Source organism: Balaenoptera physalus, assembly GCF_965194825.1.
Source record: "Balaenoptera physalus genome assembly, chromosome: 14".
NCBI classification, from domain to species: domain Eukaryota; kingdom Metazoa; phylum Chordata; class Mammalia; order Artiodactyla; family Balaenopteridae; genus Balaenoptera; species Balaenoptera physalus.
This window is the reverse complement of record NC_138893.1, coordinates 49438563-49457737: the sequence shown is the minus strand read 5'-3', so window position 1 is coordinate 49457737 and position 19175 is coordinate 49438563. Positions and strand designations below refer to the sequence as shown.

Genomic DNA, 19175 nt, shown 5'->3' with positions numbered 1-19175 from the left:
AAAAGGTCTCTATTATATATCTAACCTGCATTATTCAGTTATATATAAATTGTAATTGCATATATATGTAACTGTTTAATATCTATTTCCCCACCCAACTCTATAAGTCATGTTTTCTTATCTACTGTTCCATCTCCAGTTCCTGGCATGTTGTAGATGCTCACTAAATGTAGCTTGACTAGATGAATGAATGAATAGACAGAGTACTTTATATAGCAGGTACTCAATAAATGTTTGGACTTTTTTTTTTTCTTTTGGCTGCGTGGCTTGCGGGATCTTAGTTTCCCTGATCAGGGATAGAACCTGGACCCTTCACAGCGAAAGTGCTAAGTCTTAACCATTGGACCACCAGGGAATTCCCAGTAAATGTTTGAACTTTAATTCAAGTTAACCCTAGATCCTCTGCCATAGTAAACGCACTCAGACCTGGGCGTCAGAGGTGGGAACATGAGTTTGCAGAGATCACACCAAAATATAAAACCAAGAAAAACTCTGCACACGTAAAATAGGAGAAAGGAATAAAAATGTTCATAGGAAGGCTCTTCATGAGAGCAGAAACCATGATAGAAACAACCCAGATGTCCAGTGACAGGAGAATGAAGAACTGTGGTATAGTCACATATGGAATACTACACAGCCGTCAAAATGCATTAACTGCAGCAATATGAATCTTAGTAATATTAAGTAAAAATAATAAGCAGCCGAAAACTACATACAGCAGTATTCCTCTATAACAAGGTTAAAAAAAACTAAAAAAAAAAAAAAATTGGAAATACATAAAGCTAAAGCTAAGATAAACTTGTAAAAAGGAAAGAAGAATGGGGGATACCGCGGGAGGAGGATGCATTTCAGTTACTGCCAAGGTCCTAGCTTTCATGTGATAAGTTCTTATGACAGTACTATAATTAAATAAATGTGTCCTGTGCATAGGGCAATGAAAAGACTGTGCCATGAAACAAGGGTATGATTAATCTAATTCTGTGCACCTGACATCCATTAAAGGCAAGGGAGAGAAATTATGCCTGCTTCCTCCAGGTAGCCTTATTTGTTGGGGGAGAGGGGGAAAAGTTTCTTCCTTCCTAACCCTCTCTGGGACTTTTCTCTAGGGACTGTCTCTAGGTTCTCCTCCTGGAGAGGTGAGCTGGTGGCACAGAGGTGGGGCAGCAGGGAGAGGAGTAATCCAGGGTTTAGCTACTTCAGGAAAAGGGCTCTGGAATTGGTGGAGTAGGAACCTGGAGGTGGGTCAGCTTCCATTACCATTCAGCTCCCCCCATTCCCTAGGCTAAGAACTACAGGGTGTGTAGTCTGTCGTTCATTTCCTGTTCTTCATTGAAGACCTCCGGATGGAGTGGAAAGAAGCCTAAGAGGTGGGTCCTGAGAGAATGGGACTGTGGCCACATGGTAGAGTGCTGTAAGCATTCTGGGTACTGGGGAGCTGGGTCCAGTGGAGGCCAAAACCACCATCTTCAAAATTCAGTTTGGGGACTTCCCTGGTGACGCAGCGGTTAAGAATCCGCCTGCCAGTGCAGGGGACACGGGTTCGAGCCCTGGTCCGGGAAGATCCCACGTCGCGGAGCAAATAAGCCCGTGCGCCACAACTACTGAGCCTGCACTCTAGAGCCCACGAGCCACAACTACTGAAGCAGGTGCGCCGAGAGCCCGTGCTCCGCAACAAGAGAAGCCACTGCAATGAGTAGCCCCCGCTCGCCTCAACTAGAGAAAGCCCGCACACAGCAACAAAGACCCAACGCAGCCAAAAATAAATCAATTAATTAAAAAAAAAAAAATTCAGTTTGGAACTAGGGGGCCGCTGACTCACAACTTTTTACACATTCCCTCTTTTCAGCCTGGCCCAGAACACGCCTGGGCCATCCTAAGCACCCCGTGCCCCTCATCTCCCAGTCTTCCCTGCCCTTTCCTTCTTCATCCTAACTATAACTCCTAATCCTGTACTCTCACCTCTACTTCCACCAATCCCCAAAATGAGACCCTACTTTGTGAAAAAAGGGACTGGGGGGAAGCTCTGGGAGGGCAGCTTCAAACTTTCCACCTTAGGGGAAGGGGCTTAAGGTCAGATTGAACTGGGCTGGGCTGGCTGGGCTGGCCTCTTACCTTTAAAAGGGGTTAGAGGTCAGGCTGGACTGGGCTACTGGTATAAAAGGGGCTGGAGATTGTGCTGGACTAGACTAGCAGTCCTAAGAAAGGGGCTGGAGGGCTTCCCTCGTGGCGCAGTGGTTAAGAATCCGCCTGCTAATGCAGGGGACACAGGTTCAAGCCCTGGTCCGGGAAGATCCCACAGGCCACGGAGCAACTAAGCCCATGCAGCACAACTACTGAGCCTGAGCTCTAGAGCCCGAGAGCCACAACTACTGAAGCCCGTGCACCTAGAGCCCGTGCTCCGCAAGAAGAGAAGCCACCACAATGAGAAGCCCTCGCACCGCAATGAAGAGTAGCCCCTGCTCACCGCAACTAGAGAAACCCCACATGCAGCAATGAAGACCCAATGCGGCCAAAAATAAATAAATAAAATAAATAAATTTAAAAAAAAAAGAAAGGGGCTGGAGACCAGGCTGGATTGGACTGGGTTAGGAAACATGGGGAAGGAGCTGGGTTCAGGCTGAGCTGGGGGCCTGGGGATCAAGGCCTGGGCCTCTGCAGTGGGGCCCAGCCGGCATACACAGTTGGGCTGAAACAAGTTTTTCAGCATCATGCTGGGCCTGGGACTGGGCCCTCCCCTGCACCCGGAAACAGAGGACATGAGGGCTTTGAAGGGCTTACTTCCCCCACCCCAGAAATTCCTCCTGAACAAGGGCCTTCCCCAGAGGGGCCACTGGGGCAAACAGGGAGGAGCCAGATCTGGGGCTTCAGAGGAAGTCACTGGCCACCAGGTTTCCTGAGTTCAAAAAGTGGGTTCCCCTGTCTCTCTGGCCCATTCCTTTCCCCCAAGCAGGGCAGAGTCCAGGCCTAGCAATCTACCTCTCCCGTTGACCACCACCTCCCTTTCAGAAACATACACACACACACAATGTGAACCTGCAAATGCTGAAACCCAGTCACATGCCCGCCCTGGCAGCCCCATAACCCAACACAATCGTACTGCCAAGCCATGCATTCAACAACACATCCTCATTTATGTACTTTTTGCTGCCAACTCACACCCAGTGGTCATGCCTCCTCTGCCTTGTTCAGCACCACATCCCTAGCACCTGGAATTGGGGCTGGCACCTGGAATTGGGGCTGGCACCTGGAGAGGGCTCAATGAGTATTAGCTGAATGAATGAATCCACCAAGACATACATCATAAACAAATGCATATACAAGCCCACATGCCTATTAATACGTGTATACGTCCTTTACATACACATATCCAAGCCCTCTCTGAGGTCAGAAATCACTACATACACAAGCTCACACTCAGGCAAAAAAGGCCAGATGTACACCTAGCGCCAGACACAAACACACTGCAGATAGGTGTTACCTAGGACTTCCAGGGCGAATTAGTGGTCACAGCTGGCTGGTAAATGTCCTTCAGTCAGATCAGGCCTGCAGAGGGGTGGGAAATGTGTGTGTGTACAAATGCAGGCCTTGGAGTTCTGAGGTCCTGGAGCAACGAGGAGCTGGGCTGGCAGCAGGGCAGGGCCGAGGTAACTGCATGGACTGGAAAGGGGGTGGGGTGGGCCATGCAGTCCTTTCCTCTGGTTTCCTCCTGCTAGCTTGGGAGGTGGGGGCAGAGGTGCAGGTCTATGAGGCCTTACTTGAGATCCAGAGACCTTAGTGAGGGAACAGTCTGAGGCCTCAGATTCCCCTGTCTGGGATGAAAATGAGGGAGACTTGGAATTCCCTGGCGCTTTTACTGCCGTGGCCCGGGGTTCAATCCCTGGTCAGGGAACTAAGATCCTGAAAGATGCGCGGCACAACCAAAAAAAAAAAAAGAAAAAGAAAAGGAGGGAGACTGGGTAGGGGGTTTTGCGGGTGCTAATACCCCTCCCCAACCCACTGCAGTGTCTCCCTATCTTGCCAATCTTCTATAATAGTGGGGAAGGAGGGGAATCGGGGAGAATAACTACCTGGAAAGGAGTCTGAAAAGTGCCCTATTCCTCCTACCATCTCTCTGTGGAGCTTCAGGCTGTCCCCTAGCAATAGTGCTTAAGCATCCTCCTCTCTCTGTGCCTCAGCCCAAAGTCAGCAAGGAGACAACCCCACTACTCTCCCGCTTCCCCACCCAGGGACCTAACACCAGAGGAGACTAGTTCAGATCTCAGCTGGTCTGGTAAGCTAGAGGCCAGGTAGGGGTAGGAATCTGACAAAAACAGGACTGAGTCTCCCAAGCATTCTAACCACCCAAAGCTCCTCCAATCCAAACCCCCTCCTAGGCAAGGACCCCTTCCTCCACCCCTCCCCCAACAGCCTAATCCAGGGCTATCTATCCCAGGAACCCAGCCTCCAGAGGACCACCACCTGTCTGGCAGCCCCATGACAGTTAGGGGTGAGGAACAATAGTCCTGGGAGGGGCTGGGAAGTAAACTTTTGAGGAATACAGATCAGCCTGGGACACATCAAGAACACCACCAGAAGAGTGAGGGGAAATGTGAGATGGGAGTGAGGGGGAATTCACAAGCCCAATTCATGCCTCTTCGCCAATGACTGGTGTTAGGGACTGCAGGAAGGAGGGGGAAAAAGACTGCCTTGGACTGAGTCATTATAGGCATCAATGACCAACCAAGACACTCTCAAACCAAAAAGTCTCTTTATTGATCGGTACCATACATGACTCAAATGGCCCAAAAAAAAAAAAAAGGCATTACAGCAGGCAGGGTGGGACATCCACCTTCCCTACCCCTTCCCTCAGCTCCTGACACAATATCCTTCCAAAAGTGGCAGCTGGAGTAGAGGAAACAGGATGTGGGGGACCCCAGGATCCAGAAGGAAGAGTGGGGAGAGAGGTGGTGCTAACACTTCTGGAACTGGCCACAGGAGAAGGCAGCGAAGCCACAGAGCTGGGCCCAGACTCATGGGACCCTGCTCTCGGCCTCACCCTGGGCCTGGAGCCTCCACATGTCCAATTGTGAAACAGAGCTGAGGATCCTGGCTGCCTCCCCTGTCCTTCTATGAAGAAGGGGAGAGAGGAGATATTGGGAAATGAAGAGCCTTTACTTCAGCTGGAGGACAAAAGCCTATTGCTCCCTGGTGGGCTCAGAGCTGGGACACCCTCAGTGGCTTCTACCCATCCTTGAAGGGCAGGGGAGGACTAGATATGCAGTCTGAGGGGTTGGGGAAAGAGAGTACTGGAGAGTGGATGAACCCCTCCTCCACCCATGCCTGCCCAACTGAGACAAAACAAAAAACACAGTGACAAACAAGGCTGCTCCCTTCCCTCCACACTCCCTAAGGGAGGGAGCCTCCCCCTCCCCCCATCCAAGACAGCTGCTCTAGTGGAGGACTTGTAAAGAATATACACACCGTGGAGGGAGGGGGTTGGGGGCTGGGATAGAAGGAGTCACAAGCACTAGGAGGGCAGGCCAGAGTCCTAGAGGATGGGGAGACAGAGACAACAGCAGGGGGCTGTCACAAAAGTGAGGCCATCGATGGCGTCCTACCCTCATGGCATGCCTTCCCCAACTCCAGTCACCCCAGAGGAAAAGGGAAGAGAGATGGCAAAGTCTCCTTGGTCTGAAGCTCTCAAACTGTATAAAATGGTAACGCATACCCCCCTACCTCCACATGGGCCCTAAGCTCCCCATCTGCCAGGCATAGGGAGGTAGCTGGACCTTTAATAAGGGGAAATAGGGGACATGAGTGATTTTTTTTTAAACTTACATTTTTAATAATATTATTTTTTAAAAAACTTGGAACTGGGATAGGTGGCAGAAAGGAGGAGCCCAGAGCTTTACCCCTCTACTACCAGCCACCTAAGGGGAGGGTTTGGAGGAGGGGCATTCAACCAAGCCCCATAACTTTTAAGTCCCTAAGGGCTGTGGGCATAGACAACCCCAGGCTTGAAGAGGGTGGAGTCAGGAGGATGGGGGAACCCAGAACCTGGGGTGAGGATGGAGGCAAATGCCCTGGGAGGTGGTCAGGACATTTCTCAGAGGCTCAGGGCCCACATAGGCATCCACATGAGTACCCCCTTCCCCCAAAAGGCTCTGCAGAGGCCAGCCCCAGCCCAGGGCCACTGGGGGGCAAATCTTGGCACCTGCCCCCAGTGAGTCCAGTTCCTCCCTGAAGCGGGTGGATGAGGCTGCCCATCTTAGATGCTCAGTCTCTTCATTCTGTCTTCTGCTCCCTGGGGCTTCGAGGGGTGGGGCAGACAGGCAGAGCGCTGGGTGGCGGTGGCCGTGGCAAGGCCTTTACTGGGAGGCCTGTGACGTGGGGTTCTCCGATTTGCTCTCTTGGCTGGACGGAGGCTTGCTGTTCCAGGGGCTGTTGGCGCCCAGGGCAGGGGAGTTGTTAAAGCTGTCCTCGTCGTCAATGCCGTTGGCCGCGTCAAACTGGGTGTTCTCCAGCCGGGTGATGAGCCTCTCGTCCTCGTCCCCGAACTCCCCGCCCATCAGGGTGGGCTCCCCCACCACCATCACATCCTGAGAGTGGCGGAGGTCCCCAAACATAATCGGGGCAGGGGCTCGCCCAGCCCAGGGCAGCAGATACCCCCAGAGCCCCAACACCCACCCGGGAAACTCAACCCCACACCCCCCCACTCATACCCCAATTTAAAACCCCAACTCCTCTGATACCCTCCGCCCCTGGAATACTTCCCACTGAAGGACTGCAAAGCATCACAGCCTTTAACCTATATCCACTGGATTCTGGGAGAAGTCAGTCTACTCCTCTAGCTCCCTAGTCCATCTCTCCAAAATTTTAGGGGGCTCCTGAACTTCTATCCAATGTAAGAGAGAGGGAGCAGATCAAAAACACCAGTGGGGAAATGTATGTGCGTGTGTATGTATTCTAGATTTCCACACATTCAAGTCTGTGTGTCCCTCTGTCAGTGTGTGTGTCTCTCTGGTGGTCTGTGTGCCCCTAAGCTGTCTGTCCTTTATGTCCATACGTTCCCATGGCTGTCTCCGTCCCTTGATGTCATACGTTGCTACGTCTGAGTCTGTGTGATCACAATCATGCATGTGACTGACAAGGACTGTCATCAGGGACAAGAGTCAGCCCACGATGGCAAAGTACACTGGGAAAAACTGTCTTTGTTTCTACGTCTGCTAGTGAGCTCAGGATGGGACAGGGTCAAGGGTCAGGGGCCAGCAGTGGGGCAGCCCAGAAGAGAGAAGAAAGCCGAGATGCTTACAGGTACCTGGCTGGAGAGGGCGAAGGTGCTGGCTGGGCTTTTCTTCTTGCTGTTGCTGTTGTTGGTGTTGCCGCCCCCCGAGCTCATGGTGCTGCCCCCTGACATCTTCCTTTTCCGCCGTTTGCTGGGCTGCTGCCGTGCAGGCTCCGCTGTGCCAGGGAAAGGAGACTCAGGTGGGGTAGGGCCCTGGGACCCTTATTCCCCATTCTGGCTCCTAAGGAGCCTGAGCCTACCCTGATCCCAATCTCGCAGACCCAGGAAAGAGGAAAGGGCTTTGTGAGGAGACAGCGATACAGCCTTGGGGAAGCAGCATCAGATACTGATAAGAGCAGGTGCAGGTGCAAGGCACTCACCAGGGGGTGCTACCATGCGCTGCCACTTCTGGAAGAGGCAGGTCTTGAGACAGTCACGGGGGCTGAGGCTGTAGGTCTTGTGGCGGGACATGAGCTCCTGCATGGGCTCGAGTATCACACAGAGCTGGGGGGAGACCAGTTAGTGGCTTGTCAGGGGACAGACATGGAGTGGAGACCAAATGGGATGGGGCAGAAATTGGGTGACCAGAGACTCACTCGGAGGTAGTTGAGAGTGGAATTGGACAGCCCACACCGGGTGATGTTTTTGGAGAGCTGATCCAACATCTGGGGGTCCTGGGCCTAGAGGAGGAGAAAGGTAAGAATACTAGCACCTGGGTTGCATCTGCTCACCTGCCCTGTCATCTTAGCCTCGTGACACCCCTGAGAGAGAAGAGGGGCTACTATATAAAAACCCATTTCTCAGATGGATAAACTTCAACCCTGTGTCTAGGGCCACTGGCGGGTAATGGCAGACCTCGTTCCACCCTTCCCGCTGCCTGCCCTCAGCCTTGTGGCTTGGGTCCTGTGCACAACTCACATGCATGGCAAGGATGCTGCGGGGGATGAGCTCTCGGTGCTGTCGGATGCTGAAGTGCCACGTCTTTATCCGCATCATGTCGTCAAACATGAACTCCAGGTACAACCGGCCCTCCACACAAACCTGGAAACAAGCTTGTCACAAGTCTGCCCACCTCCCCACATACCCAAAAGTATACCGGTTCCCGTTTCCTCATGATTCTCCCACTGCATACACTCCTGCCACCTGAACAGAAATCTGGGCGCATAACTGACATGGACCATCTCCTCATATACCCACCACACTGGCCCTCACACACTCACATGCACACACACACACACACACACACAGTAGAAACGCTTAATAGATTCTTGTCCTCTCCTCTTGTAGCTAGTGATACACTCGTCGGCCATAAGCTCCATGAGGACAGGCTCTTGTTCACTGGTGTCTCCCTGAGGCCCAGAAAACTGTCATGTACAAACTCGATACATGTCTGCTGAATACTGCAGCATGCCTGCCCTCCCTGTGTATCTTGCCACTTCCCATTATGCCTCCCTGGGGAAAAGCCAAGTACATTTCTGGGAGCCAGAAGGGGAATCAAACCCAGGTACTTCAGTGTTCCACATCCAGCTGGGTGCTGACCTGGGTAAACATAGGTTTGCCATGCTGGGTCACCATGCTGCCCTGGTCACAGTCGAGGGAAACAAAGTTGCTGTGGAATGCCTCCTTGGGGTGCTTAAGTACATAGTAGAGCTCTGTAGCACCCCCCTCAAAGATGCTGCGGAAGTAGCGTGGGATCAGGGTCCGGCCAATGGCTGCAGAGATGGGACAAACTCTTCAGAACAGAAGGATCTCAAAAGTGGTCAGGCAGATACCACCCCTGCCAAGACAGATCCCCTGGGACAAATACCCATGCCCAGATCTTAGAAGGACACAGGAGATGTACGCTCTTACAGCAGCACTGGCAGGACCCCCAGAGGTCACTCACTATATCTCTTTGGTCCATCTTCCAGGCAGAAAGTGATGGTTAACATGGCATCATCCTCAAAGAACTCAGTTGTGAAAGCATCCCACCAGAGATTGTCACACTCCTAAGAAGCACAGGAAGGGGTGTGTGTGTCAGAAGACATGCCACAGGGGTGCCCAGATGGCCCTCTCCCTCCAAGCTCCTTTCCCCTGGCTATACCTCTGTCCAGTTTTGAAGCCGTTTGTTAAGCTCGAATATCCTGTAGTCAGTTTGGTTGCCATATGGTGTGTGCCTCCTGGGGGAAGTGAAGAAGGGAGATCAGTAGGAGCAGAGCCTCCCCACACCACCTCCGCCTTCACCCCTGTAATGGAAAGCACCAACCTCCCCACTGGGCTCCACTTACCCAATCCCAGGCTCCAGGTAGGTAGGCGGGTACATGGGAGTTGGGCTGTGTAAGGGAAGAGGCTATGAGAATGGGGGTGGAAGACAGGAATTATTGGGGGGTGTCACTCCCTCCCCTTTTCAGGCAGGATGCCATCTGGGGAAGGAACAGGAAGTGGACAAGAAACTCACCCCACATCCCGATCTAGCATGGTGCCGGGATGGAAGGGAGGAAAGGCGTTGCCGTTCGGAGGCTCCTTGGGCGAGTACAGCTTGAATGACTTTGAGGAACAACCTAGAAGGGAAAGAAAGAAGGGGTCTCCTGAGTCCCTCTTGGCAGTGCTCCTGGAAGTCTGCTAGACTGTATGCAAAGGGACTGGTCTTCTGGAGCCCCCAAGTGCACTAGGGGAGGGAGACTACCCTAGGGAGCACCTATCCCAGCTTCTAAATCTGGCTCCAATCTTGTTTTATTAAGAAACTAGAAGTTCTCAGCCCTAATACCCAAGACCCCATTTCTTCATGTGGCTGAGCCCTGGATGACAGAATTGAACCTGGGAAGAAATGTCAATACCATAGGAAAAATAAATATCTAAACATTAGAATCTAAAATTTTGATAAACTCCCTTTCCATCTACATTATTTTGTTTAATCACTATCACAACCTTGTGAGGTAGCAGAGTCGGGTGTAACATTCCCATTTTATAAATGAAGCAACTAAAAGTCCAAAGGGACTTATCAAGATCGTACAGCTACTAACTGGCAGAGTTAGGACTTGAGCCTAGTCTTCTGATTCCCATATCCTATAGTATTTCTACCCCTCTATTGCCCTCTGGAGACCAGGTTGGGGGAGGGTAAAGGGGGATTTTGCCAACTCCCTGCTCCTTCTCCACCCCCAGGGTCTCAGGAGGGCAGGGGATAGAAAGATAAAGGGGGGGGGGAGTGTTTGCTGGGTGCCGACCACCAGATAACCAGTTGGGCCTTCTGCCTCTCCCACCAACGGCCACTCCCTTATCAGCCCAGCCCCTCACACACACACCCACCGTGGGTCTAGTATTGTCTCCAAACCAGAAACCCAAAGCCTCAACCCCTTTTCTCTCCTTAGACTTGCAGTGGGGGAGGGAGGTAGAAGGGCCTCCATTGGATCCCACTCTAGTTACAAAAAGAAAATACGAAGCCCCAGGGAAGGAGCCTAGGTTTCAGAGGCTCAGTCTAGGAGGCAAATGGTAACTAGACAGGGTCTCTGCTTGTGTGTATCTGTGCATGTGCTCATGTGTCCCCTCTCCACCTCACTCAGAAGCACCACACAGTTCTACTCCTGCTCTACTATTACCTGACTGGAAGAAGTGTTACATTCATAGCTAGGTAAGGGCCAGGTACCCCCACAATGCCACTTTTCCCCTCCCCACCAGACAGGAGGAGAACGTGAAGCAGAGTCCTAGTCACAGCTGCTTCCTCATGTCCCCCAAACTTGACTGCATTTGGAAGGGTAGCTGTATCAGCTGTGTCTGAGCCCCCTCTCCAATTTAGATACAAAATCTGTTTTGTTCCTTGGGAGGAAGAGACAAAGGAAGACCCTGTGCCAACATGTACCATTTAATTCTCTCCCCTGGGTCCCCTCCTCACAATATGGGCCAAAGGAGGGTCCCAGAGAGGCCTACCCTCCACCGTCCCCGAAGGTGCCAAGACTCAGAGCCTGTGTGTACCTGCACACGCGTGTGCCTCATCCTGCCTAGCAGGCTTGCACCCTCAGCTCGCCCCAACATGCCTACCAAGGGCTGGAACCCAGCAGCCCCAGGCAGGATCAGGGTGCCTGCAACAGGCCCTTGCCCCATGCATGAGCTCTCACAGGCCACATCCACATGCTCCCAGCACGACATACACAGCCTTCACATGCCAGTCAGGGCTGAATGAGGAGCATGTGTCTTCAGGAAAGAGACAGTCCCACCCAACCCCAAGTCCCCCAACTCCACAAACAGGTGGACAAGGCCATGTACGAAGTCAAAGCTCACACTAGCAACCAGAAGCCAGGCCTGGGCAATGCACCCAGTAGTCTAGATTATTAGACCTGGCCCTCATCCCCTACCTAGGCCCTCCTTTCCCCAAAAGCATTACTGCCCCTGCCCCTCAGTTTCAGGGCCACTTGAAATGTATCAGCTCAAGACCCTAAAGAGAAGGGAGGCAAGACACCAGGGTTCCTCTCTAACTCTGAAAAAAGTTTCAGAGCTTCAATTTCTCACTTGAGAAATGACAGGCATTGCCTGGGGCTAGGTAACAGTGCTGAGGAGCTAAAGCCCAAAGCTTTGGGACCTCTATTTACACGACCAGTGAATGGACACAAATAAACTCAGCATCTCTCCAGAGCCATAGCAACTCCCAGTAGCCCCAGCACAAGGGCTGGGGAGTGAGAAGAGAAGGGGAGGGAACATCACCCAGACCATCTGTCCCTGCTGCTGCCTGTCCCCAGCAGCGGGGGTAGAGGGAGCAACGTGGGGGTGGGGGTGAGGGGATGGATGTGTCATCCAGTCTTGGAGTCAGGCAGAGTCCCGTCTCCCACCTCTAGCAACCTGGGAGCCCTTAGGAAGGGGGAGGAGAGAGGAAGAGCCCTGAACTAGTAAAGTTTTCTCAGAATGGAAGCTGCATCCTGTGGCCTAGGGGGGCACCTCCAGCTGGGTATTTCCATGGTAACCAGCCTGACCCGAGGGCAGGCCCCCTCCCTTCGGGGGCTGACCAGAGGTCAGCAGGCCCGAGAGCCCTCTCCTCTATGAGCTGGGGCACCTCTCTCACAGCCAGCATACCAGGCCCGGGGCAGATGGAGGACTTTCCACCCACCCCCAACACGCTTGCAGGGTGCCCAGACTTACTTACCTGGGAGAACTGAGGGGGCCAGGAGAGGTGCGGGGAGCGGCTGGGAGCCCAGAGGGGCCCTGGCAGGGGTGAGGCCTGAGGGGGGGCCAACTTCAGCCGCTCATGTCCCGAGTGGGACAGGCAGGCCTGGCTGGGAGTTCCACTCCGCGGGCTGCACAAAGACTCGCACGCACGGCCCCGGCCCGCCCCACGGCGGCCACAGCCCCGGGGGAAAGTTACAATGGCCACTGGGCTGGGGACCCGGGGCCAGGGGGCCGGCCTGGGGGGCGGGGGGCCGCGGGGAGTCCGGAGCCTTCTTTGTTTGCAAGGTTTCCCTCAACAATGGCTGCTCCGCTCTTTCCTCTCCTCCTCCTCCTCCTCTGCTCTCCCCGCCGCCGCCTCTGCCTCTGCCTCCAAGCAGCCCACCCGCCCTCCCCAGGCCAGCAGGCCCCTCCGCCGGGGCACCAGCAGAGGCAGGGCCCGGCACTCACACTCACTCACACTCGCACAGACACACGCAGCGCCCGCCGGCTCCCTTCCTTTTCTCCCTTTCTCTCCCTCCCTCCCCGCTGGCTCTCTCCGAGCCTCTCTCAGAATGAGGCCCCAGGGCGGGCGGAGGGTGGAGCTGCCCCCACCGGCCCCGCCCCCTCCCTGCGTGGAAAGAGGAAGAGGGAGAGAGGGGAGGGAGGGAGCTTGAGAGAGGGAGGCAGGCAGGGAGGACTGCTGAGAAAAACAAAAGAGAGACAGAGACTAGGAGAGACAGGGGACTGGCCGGAGAGAGGGAGACAGAAGAGACTGGGTCTGGAGAGACCGGGATGGAGGGAAGGGCTGTGGGAGCCAGGAACTGGAATGCCACTCCCAAGCCCCAAGCGGGGTGCTCAGGGGTGAGTTGGGGAGCCCAAGCCACAGGCAGGGATGGAGGAGGGCACTCTTCCTCTCTGGAGACTCCCAGTATCTTCTAACGGCCTCCCAAACATCCCCCAAATCTCTCTTCCTCTCCCTAGTGATCTCTCGGGTTGAAGGCTGGCCTGGGCAGCCACCCTTGGCTGGTGAAATCCCAGAGCAGCTGGGGGGAGGCTCCAGGGGGTTATTTTTGACAGAGACACACTCAGACTTCAGCCTGTAAACACTGATTGGAAGGAGGGGGACACTCCAGGTTCCCTGCCCCCAACGCAGGTTAGTTCCAAATGCTGACTGCCTTTGCAGGAAGCCCCCTTCCCCCCACCCACCCACCCATCACCACCACCACCACCACCACCGGAGGCACATGGGTGCAAGGGAAAGGGGCTCTGTTAGAACTCAGGAAGGCAAACTTGCCCATCTGAGGGTCCCCAGAAGGGGTCTAGTCTGCTGCTGAATCCTCCCCCAAACCCTAGGAAAAAAAGGTATATGGTTACCAGGGTAGGAACCTGTCCTCCAATGCGAGGAGGGAAGCCCAAGAGAGGGAGTTTTTCTAAAACTTGGATAGTGGTCCAGGCCCTATACTACCTGGACAGAAACACACACACACACACACTCACATGGGAAGTGGGGGACAGTAAGGACTTCCTCCTTCTTTGCAATTTGAGTCTCAGCTTTCTATTCCCGCCCCCCCAACCAGATTCACACACAGCCCCACAACAGGATGGCATACACACCAGCTGACTGTGCAATAATAATAATACTATTGCATCTGGCTCTGTGAACATCCTCCACACACAATTAACACAGCTCACTCTCACACAAATCCGTACCTGATACACACTTCAACTTGTGATATACCTCAAACCCCAAATAAACCCAAACCCAGGACACACACACATACACAGTGGGACCTGTGACGCACATGCCCCAAGCCCCAAGACACACCCCAAAACTCATTATACCTCCTGAACCTTTGACAGACTGCTACACACATACCCTGACCATTTGTTACCCAGGGACTAACCCCACCCTCTCTGAAATCTGCACACCATTCTCCATCATGGCCTGGCCATATGATACACCCTGGCTTTCATAAACCTATCGAAATCTATACTATTCAGCCAGAATGCCTATCATCATACTGCCTACCACCAGGACTTGAGATACTTGTCCTGACTCCCAAATTTACAGCCCAACTCTGGGAAAACTACATTCCTCCCCCACTGACAGGACAATTCCTGTCATTTGTTTTGTGCCTTTAAACTTTCCAAAGCGCATTCACAGGCAGTACCTCAAGAGATCCTAATAGCATCCAGGGCCTATTATCCTAACTTGCACAGATTACAGTGAGACAGGAGGGCCTGAGGCTGGAACCCTGGTTCTAACCCCACTCACACAAGCCCAGCCCTGGGGCACTGCAGCCGTTCCTACTGCCTGCCCCCTCCAAGGAATGGTCACTCCAGGCCCCAAATGACTATCTACTTGGGGAGGGGAGATGGTTGTGTGCTCTGGCTTCAGCATCCAGTTCAGAGCTCAGAACCCCCACCCAGTCTGTCTCCTCAAATTTCAGGGAGAAGGGCCCCTAAATACCAAGATGTATCCAGACTCTGGCATATCATTCAAAACGGGCCCTCTCTTAGTTCCCCTTCTCCAGCAAGTCTGCTCCTCTCTCAGTTCGGACTTAATTCTCCCACTTGCACAGGGGCAGATGAGGTCCAACTAAAGAGAGCAACTCAGAGTTAGAAGGCTCTAAAATTGGTGGGGGGGGGGGGTGGGGAGAAAGCAGGGAGCAGCAAAGACTGACAAAGGTGATGAGGGAGGGAAGAGCAAGAGCACCCCTCCTGGAGGTGGGAATTCTGAAGGGGAGCAACCCGCCCCAGCCCACAGGATAAGGTACCAGCACTGCCCCCTGCCCGGGCCCCTGGGGCTCCCTGACCCAGGCCTCCAGTGTGCCTGCCCCCCTTCCTTTGTCTGTGCCCGGCCTCCCGTTGGCCTGGCGCTCTGCCATCCTCCTCTCCTGGCTCCCAGCCGCCACCACTGCTGCCTCCTCCCCTCCCCCTACTCCTCCCTACCTTAACCCTTCTGAGCCACATGCTGCCCCAGACAGGCCCTGGCCCCCTCAGCAACCTGCCCTGCCCAGGATGATGTCCCTTAGCAGAGGTTCTCCCTGCTCCTGACCAAAGCCCCAGAAGCTACTACACACCCCAGGAGCACTATGGGAGCTAGATGTGTGTATGCGTGTGTATCTTGTAGTGTTTCCTTCTGCATGTGCATGTGTGTGGGTCTGCGTGTGCTCTGGCTTCCCTCAGTCACATGTGTGGGGCATGTGCTGTCTCTGCCGGGCTGGGGGAGGAGGAGCCGGGAGACAGCAGAGCACAAAGGAGAGACTCAGGCAGGCAGGCAGGCAGCAGGCAGGCAGCCTGCCAGGGCGCCTGGGCCCCCACCCCAGGGCTGCTCAGGTTGCGGGGGGTGGTCTTTAGGCCTGGACTGGACATGTTGCCACGGGGTCCCTGTGTTCAGCCATGTGCTCACACACACCCATGCAAGCCTGGTGCCCTCCCTTACCCCAAATCCTACCATTTCTCACCCCCAGGCCACTCTCATGCCCCTCCCCAAGTGGTTCTCCTTGAAGACTAACCTCCATCCATCCTCTGTGGCATCAATCCTTAAGACTTCCTCACATTCAGGAAAAAGATTCCCCACTCTCGGCCATCTTAGGCCCCCTCTCCCCCAACCAGATCACCAGACACAAAAAAGGAACATACCTTTTAGGGCACTGCCTTAAGTTGTCCCCCCTCACACATACAGGTCCTCTTCTGTCCCCATGCTGCTCCCAGAGAGACTGAGAGGGAAACTTTCTCCCTTCTCCTACAGGACCAGGCACCCTATCTCAACTTCAAGATCAACCTCCCATCTACCTCCAGCCTGACAATCCTTCCATACTCACCTCCTGCTCACTATTTGTAGGCACTAACAATCATATTTAAGACTCAGCCCTTTAGCTATGCTTATGTATGGTGATGGAGAATCAAGGCCATGGGATGGACTCAGAGAATGGATGGATCTGAACAGGGTACTCAGCATGGGGCAATTATAAAGAAAATACACAAACACACACACCAAGCTGGTAGGAGGAGGAATGATGGGGCCAGGCAGGATTCCAGCTTGGCAGGCTCTTCCCTCTCCTCCTCTCCCCGACCCTCTGCAGCAGGAGCCAGGGGTTCCCACACCTGGATATTCCAGGATTCTTAGGCTCTACTAGCCCTCCCTCTGGGCCCCATGCCCCTTAAACGTCAGCCTCAGCAGGCACTTTAAGTGTGTGCCCAGCCCAGCAGAGCTTTGGCCTGGGTCACATGATTTTCAAGGAAGCTTCCGCACTGGCAGCTTCCCTTGGGGATGTGTGTTGGGGGGAGGGGGGTTTCCAGTTGTGGGGTATGGGCCTCCCAGAGAACAGGGCATTTGGAGGGGCAAAGGATCCAAACCAGGCTAGATTCAGGAATACCTGACTTTCCAAAGAAAGCTAACTCCTGCCTGGGACAGGAGGGGGTCCTGCAGATAATTCAAGAACCCAGAGTCCTGGGGATGGATATAAACCGTGTTCTGAGGCCCTCTGAAGACCACCTCTCCAGTCACACGGCCCCTCTCCTTCTTCCTGGCAGCAGGAAAGAACTCAGACCCAGGCCTTCCTCCTCCCTAGTAAAGAACTCAGACCCAGGCTGTCACTGGCAAGAGCTGATGTGTTTTGGGGGAGGCAGGGATCTGAACCAAGTCTTCTCATTGGGGTCAAGCATCGCTCCCCTCAATTCAACTCTCACAAGTCACTCTTATTTCCTAGCTTGCCTGGGGCTGCCACATTCCCCCTCCCACTAGGGCGAAGATGCCAGACCCAAGGGGCCAATTATCTGCCCCCCGCCCCAGGAGGACCTCGTGTCCCTCAAGAGGACCAACCTTCCCTGGCAACAGGCAGGATAATCTGGAGGGGGGCAAGATGGCCCCCAATCAATCCCTCCCCCCAAACAGGGTCCTCAGAAACAGCCTGGAGGGAGGTGTCACAGAATAGGTAAGAGGGAATAGGCAGCAGGGAAGGGGGGGCAACCCAAACCAGCCAATCACAACTGTATGATGACCTGAGGGGGGGGGTCAAAAGTCCAGACTCACTTCTGATTGGCTAACACCCTGGAATTCTGGGAATTTCAGCCCCCCCAAAACCCCTCCCTAAGTAGCCTCCCCCACCAAAAAACACACACAAGCTAACCCCAGCGCCCCTTACCCGTGCCTCTGGGCTGCTGCGCATTTACACGGTTGGGGAAAACCTTCCACCGACTGAGGCCCCACACACCCCTCAAGCCTCCGACTACAGCCATGCCATCGACGCCCCCCATACAAGTTCTCACCAAACAAGGGGTGAAGGATCGGCAGGGAGGGTTCGGGGAGGGGCCGGGCGGCCGCGCGCCCCACTCACCAGGACAGGCACAGCCCACTGACATCTTCACATCGCCCGCCGCTGAGGGCCCAGCCAAGTCACGGTGCCCGCCCCGCGCGGGGACAGGCCGGGCATGAGCCGCCGCCGCCGCCCGCGGCCCCCGCTGTCCTCGCCGCCGGCCCGGCCCGGCCTCGGCCCGGTGCGGGCGGCCCCTGGCTGCAGTGAGGGGCCTGTCAGGCCCGGAGCAGACAGGAAGGAAGCCAGGCAGGAAGGCGAGCTGTCTCTGCGTGTGTGCGCGCGGGTGTGCGTCCCTAGAGTGTGTGTCTGTGTGTGCGCGTGTGCGTGTGCGTGTCTGTGCGCTCCCGCTGCCCTCCCCGCCGCCAACGCCGCCGCCGCCGCCGCCGCTCGCCCCCTCTAGCTCTCGCGCTCCCTCTCGCTCTCGCTCTCCCTGTCGTAGGCGCCCGCTCACCAGCCCTAGTCGGGCTGGGCCGGGCTTTATTAATATGCTAATTGCCTGCTAGTGGGCGGGGAGAGCAGTGTCAAAGTGACCCGGGCGAGGGCGCAGCGGGCGGCGACTTGCGTGCGCCGCGCGGCGGCGGGCGGCGTGAGGCCGGCAACGCTCCGGGTTCGGCGTGCTTGTGACGCAGCTTTTAAAAAAGGAGACCGAGGCAGAGACCCGGGAGAGGGCGGGCGAGGGGAAGGGAGAGGAAGCGAAGCCTCATGCTGGGTGTCCGTCCTCCGGGCGCCGCTGGGTTGGGAGCTTAGAGGAGCCGAAGCGGGAGCCGGGACTGGGGGAGGCGGGGCCAGGGTGGGCTTTGAGATGTAGCTCTCTCTCCACCCCCGGCCGCGCTCTGGGAGGGAAACGCGACTGCCGACCCCCCCCCGCCCAGGCTCTTTGCTGAAACCCCAATCTTAATCTGGAGGCCCCTGGTTATGCGCTCCCACCCCAACGTGGGTGGGGAAAGCAGCGCTATCTTAATTCTAGTAGCAACCCCTGAATTCACCTCCCCCCTAAATTAATTACCCCTCCCTTGCCTGCTAAACCAGTTGGGACTGGACCTAAAAGGGTTAATTAGGTGAGGTCCCGGCCCTCCCTCGCTTAATTGCCTGGGATCTGTGTTTTGCTGGGAGAAGGGGGGGCAGCGAAATGACCGCCAGGTTGGTCTGGGGAGGGGGAATCCGTAGGCTGTCCTTTACCCTTGCAGACTCTGACTCATCAGTCAAGATGCTCTTCTCCCTTCCCCCTTTCTCCATCCAGTCTCAGCCTCCCTCCCCCCGCCCCCCCCCCCCAATCGCCTGGAAGCTGCTTTCCTTTGAGGGCCTCTGAGACTGGGAAGAACAGGAAGCAAACCCCTCCAGTGCCCCCTACCCGCAGGGGCTGGGGCCTCAGTTGGAGGGGGTGGGGTGGAAGGGAGGATGATGCGGATGGTCAACGTAAGGCACACTCCTTCCCCAGGGAGGAGCTTCCCAACCTTCAGGCGCTCCTCAAGGATTCC

General features: G+C 55.0%; 1 protein-coding gene across 11 annotated transcripts; it reads right to left on the bottom strand.

Annotated features, from left to right (window-relative positions):
* Positions 1-4730: 4730 nt before the first annotated feature.
* On the bottom strand, positions 4731-18089 carry LDB1 (LIM domain binding 1). Of its 11 annotated transcripts, none has more exons than XR_014253485.1 (12): positions 12375-12449; positions 9702-9804; positions 9532-9576; positions 9348-9423; positions 9150-9252; positions 8804-8976; positions 8183-8305; positions 7861-7944; positions 7645-7768; positions 7292-7440; positions 5461-6578; positions 4731-5106 (listed from the first exon to the last, which is right to left on the bottom strand). XR_014253485.1 is itself a non-coding variant. In XM_082425276.1 (12 exons), exons 1-12 carry the CDS (start codon positions 17741-17743, stop codon positions 6348-6350), a joined length of 1311 nt encoding a protein of 436 aa, XP_082281402.1. In that variant the 5' UTR covers positions 17744-18089; the 3' UTR covers positions 4731-6347. The 11 variants fall into 11 exon arrangements, 10 of the variants coding, with proteins under 10 accessions (XP_082281402.1, XP_082281409.1, XP_082281411.1 ...); XM_082425276.1 differs by adding an exon at positions 17719-18089 and having other exon boundaries at positions 4731-6578; XM_082425283.1 differs by having other exon boundaries at positions 5461-5527.
* Positions 18090-19175: the final 1086 nt, after the last annotated feature.

Bases quoted from the DNA above. Each gene is read 5' to 3' on its own strand.
- LDB1 (XM_082425276.1), bottom strand. From the start codon at position 17,743: ATGTCAGTGGGCTGTGCCTGTCCTG. The intron at 7,441-7,644 runs GTGAGTGCCTTG...TCCCTGGCACAG, and splicing joins GCGCATGGTAGCACCCCCTG to CGGAGCCTGCACGGCAGCAG. The intron at 6,579-7,291 runs GTAAGCATCTCG...CGCCACTCTCAG, and splicing joins CCCTCTCCAGCCAGGTACCT to GATGTGATGGTGGTGGGGGA.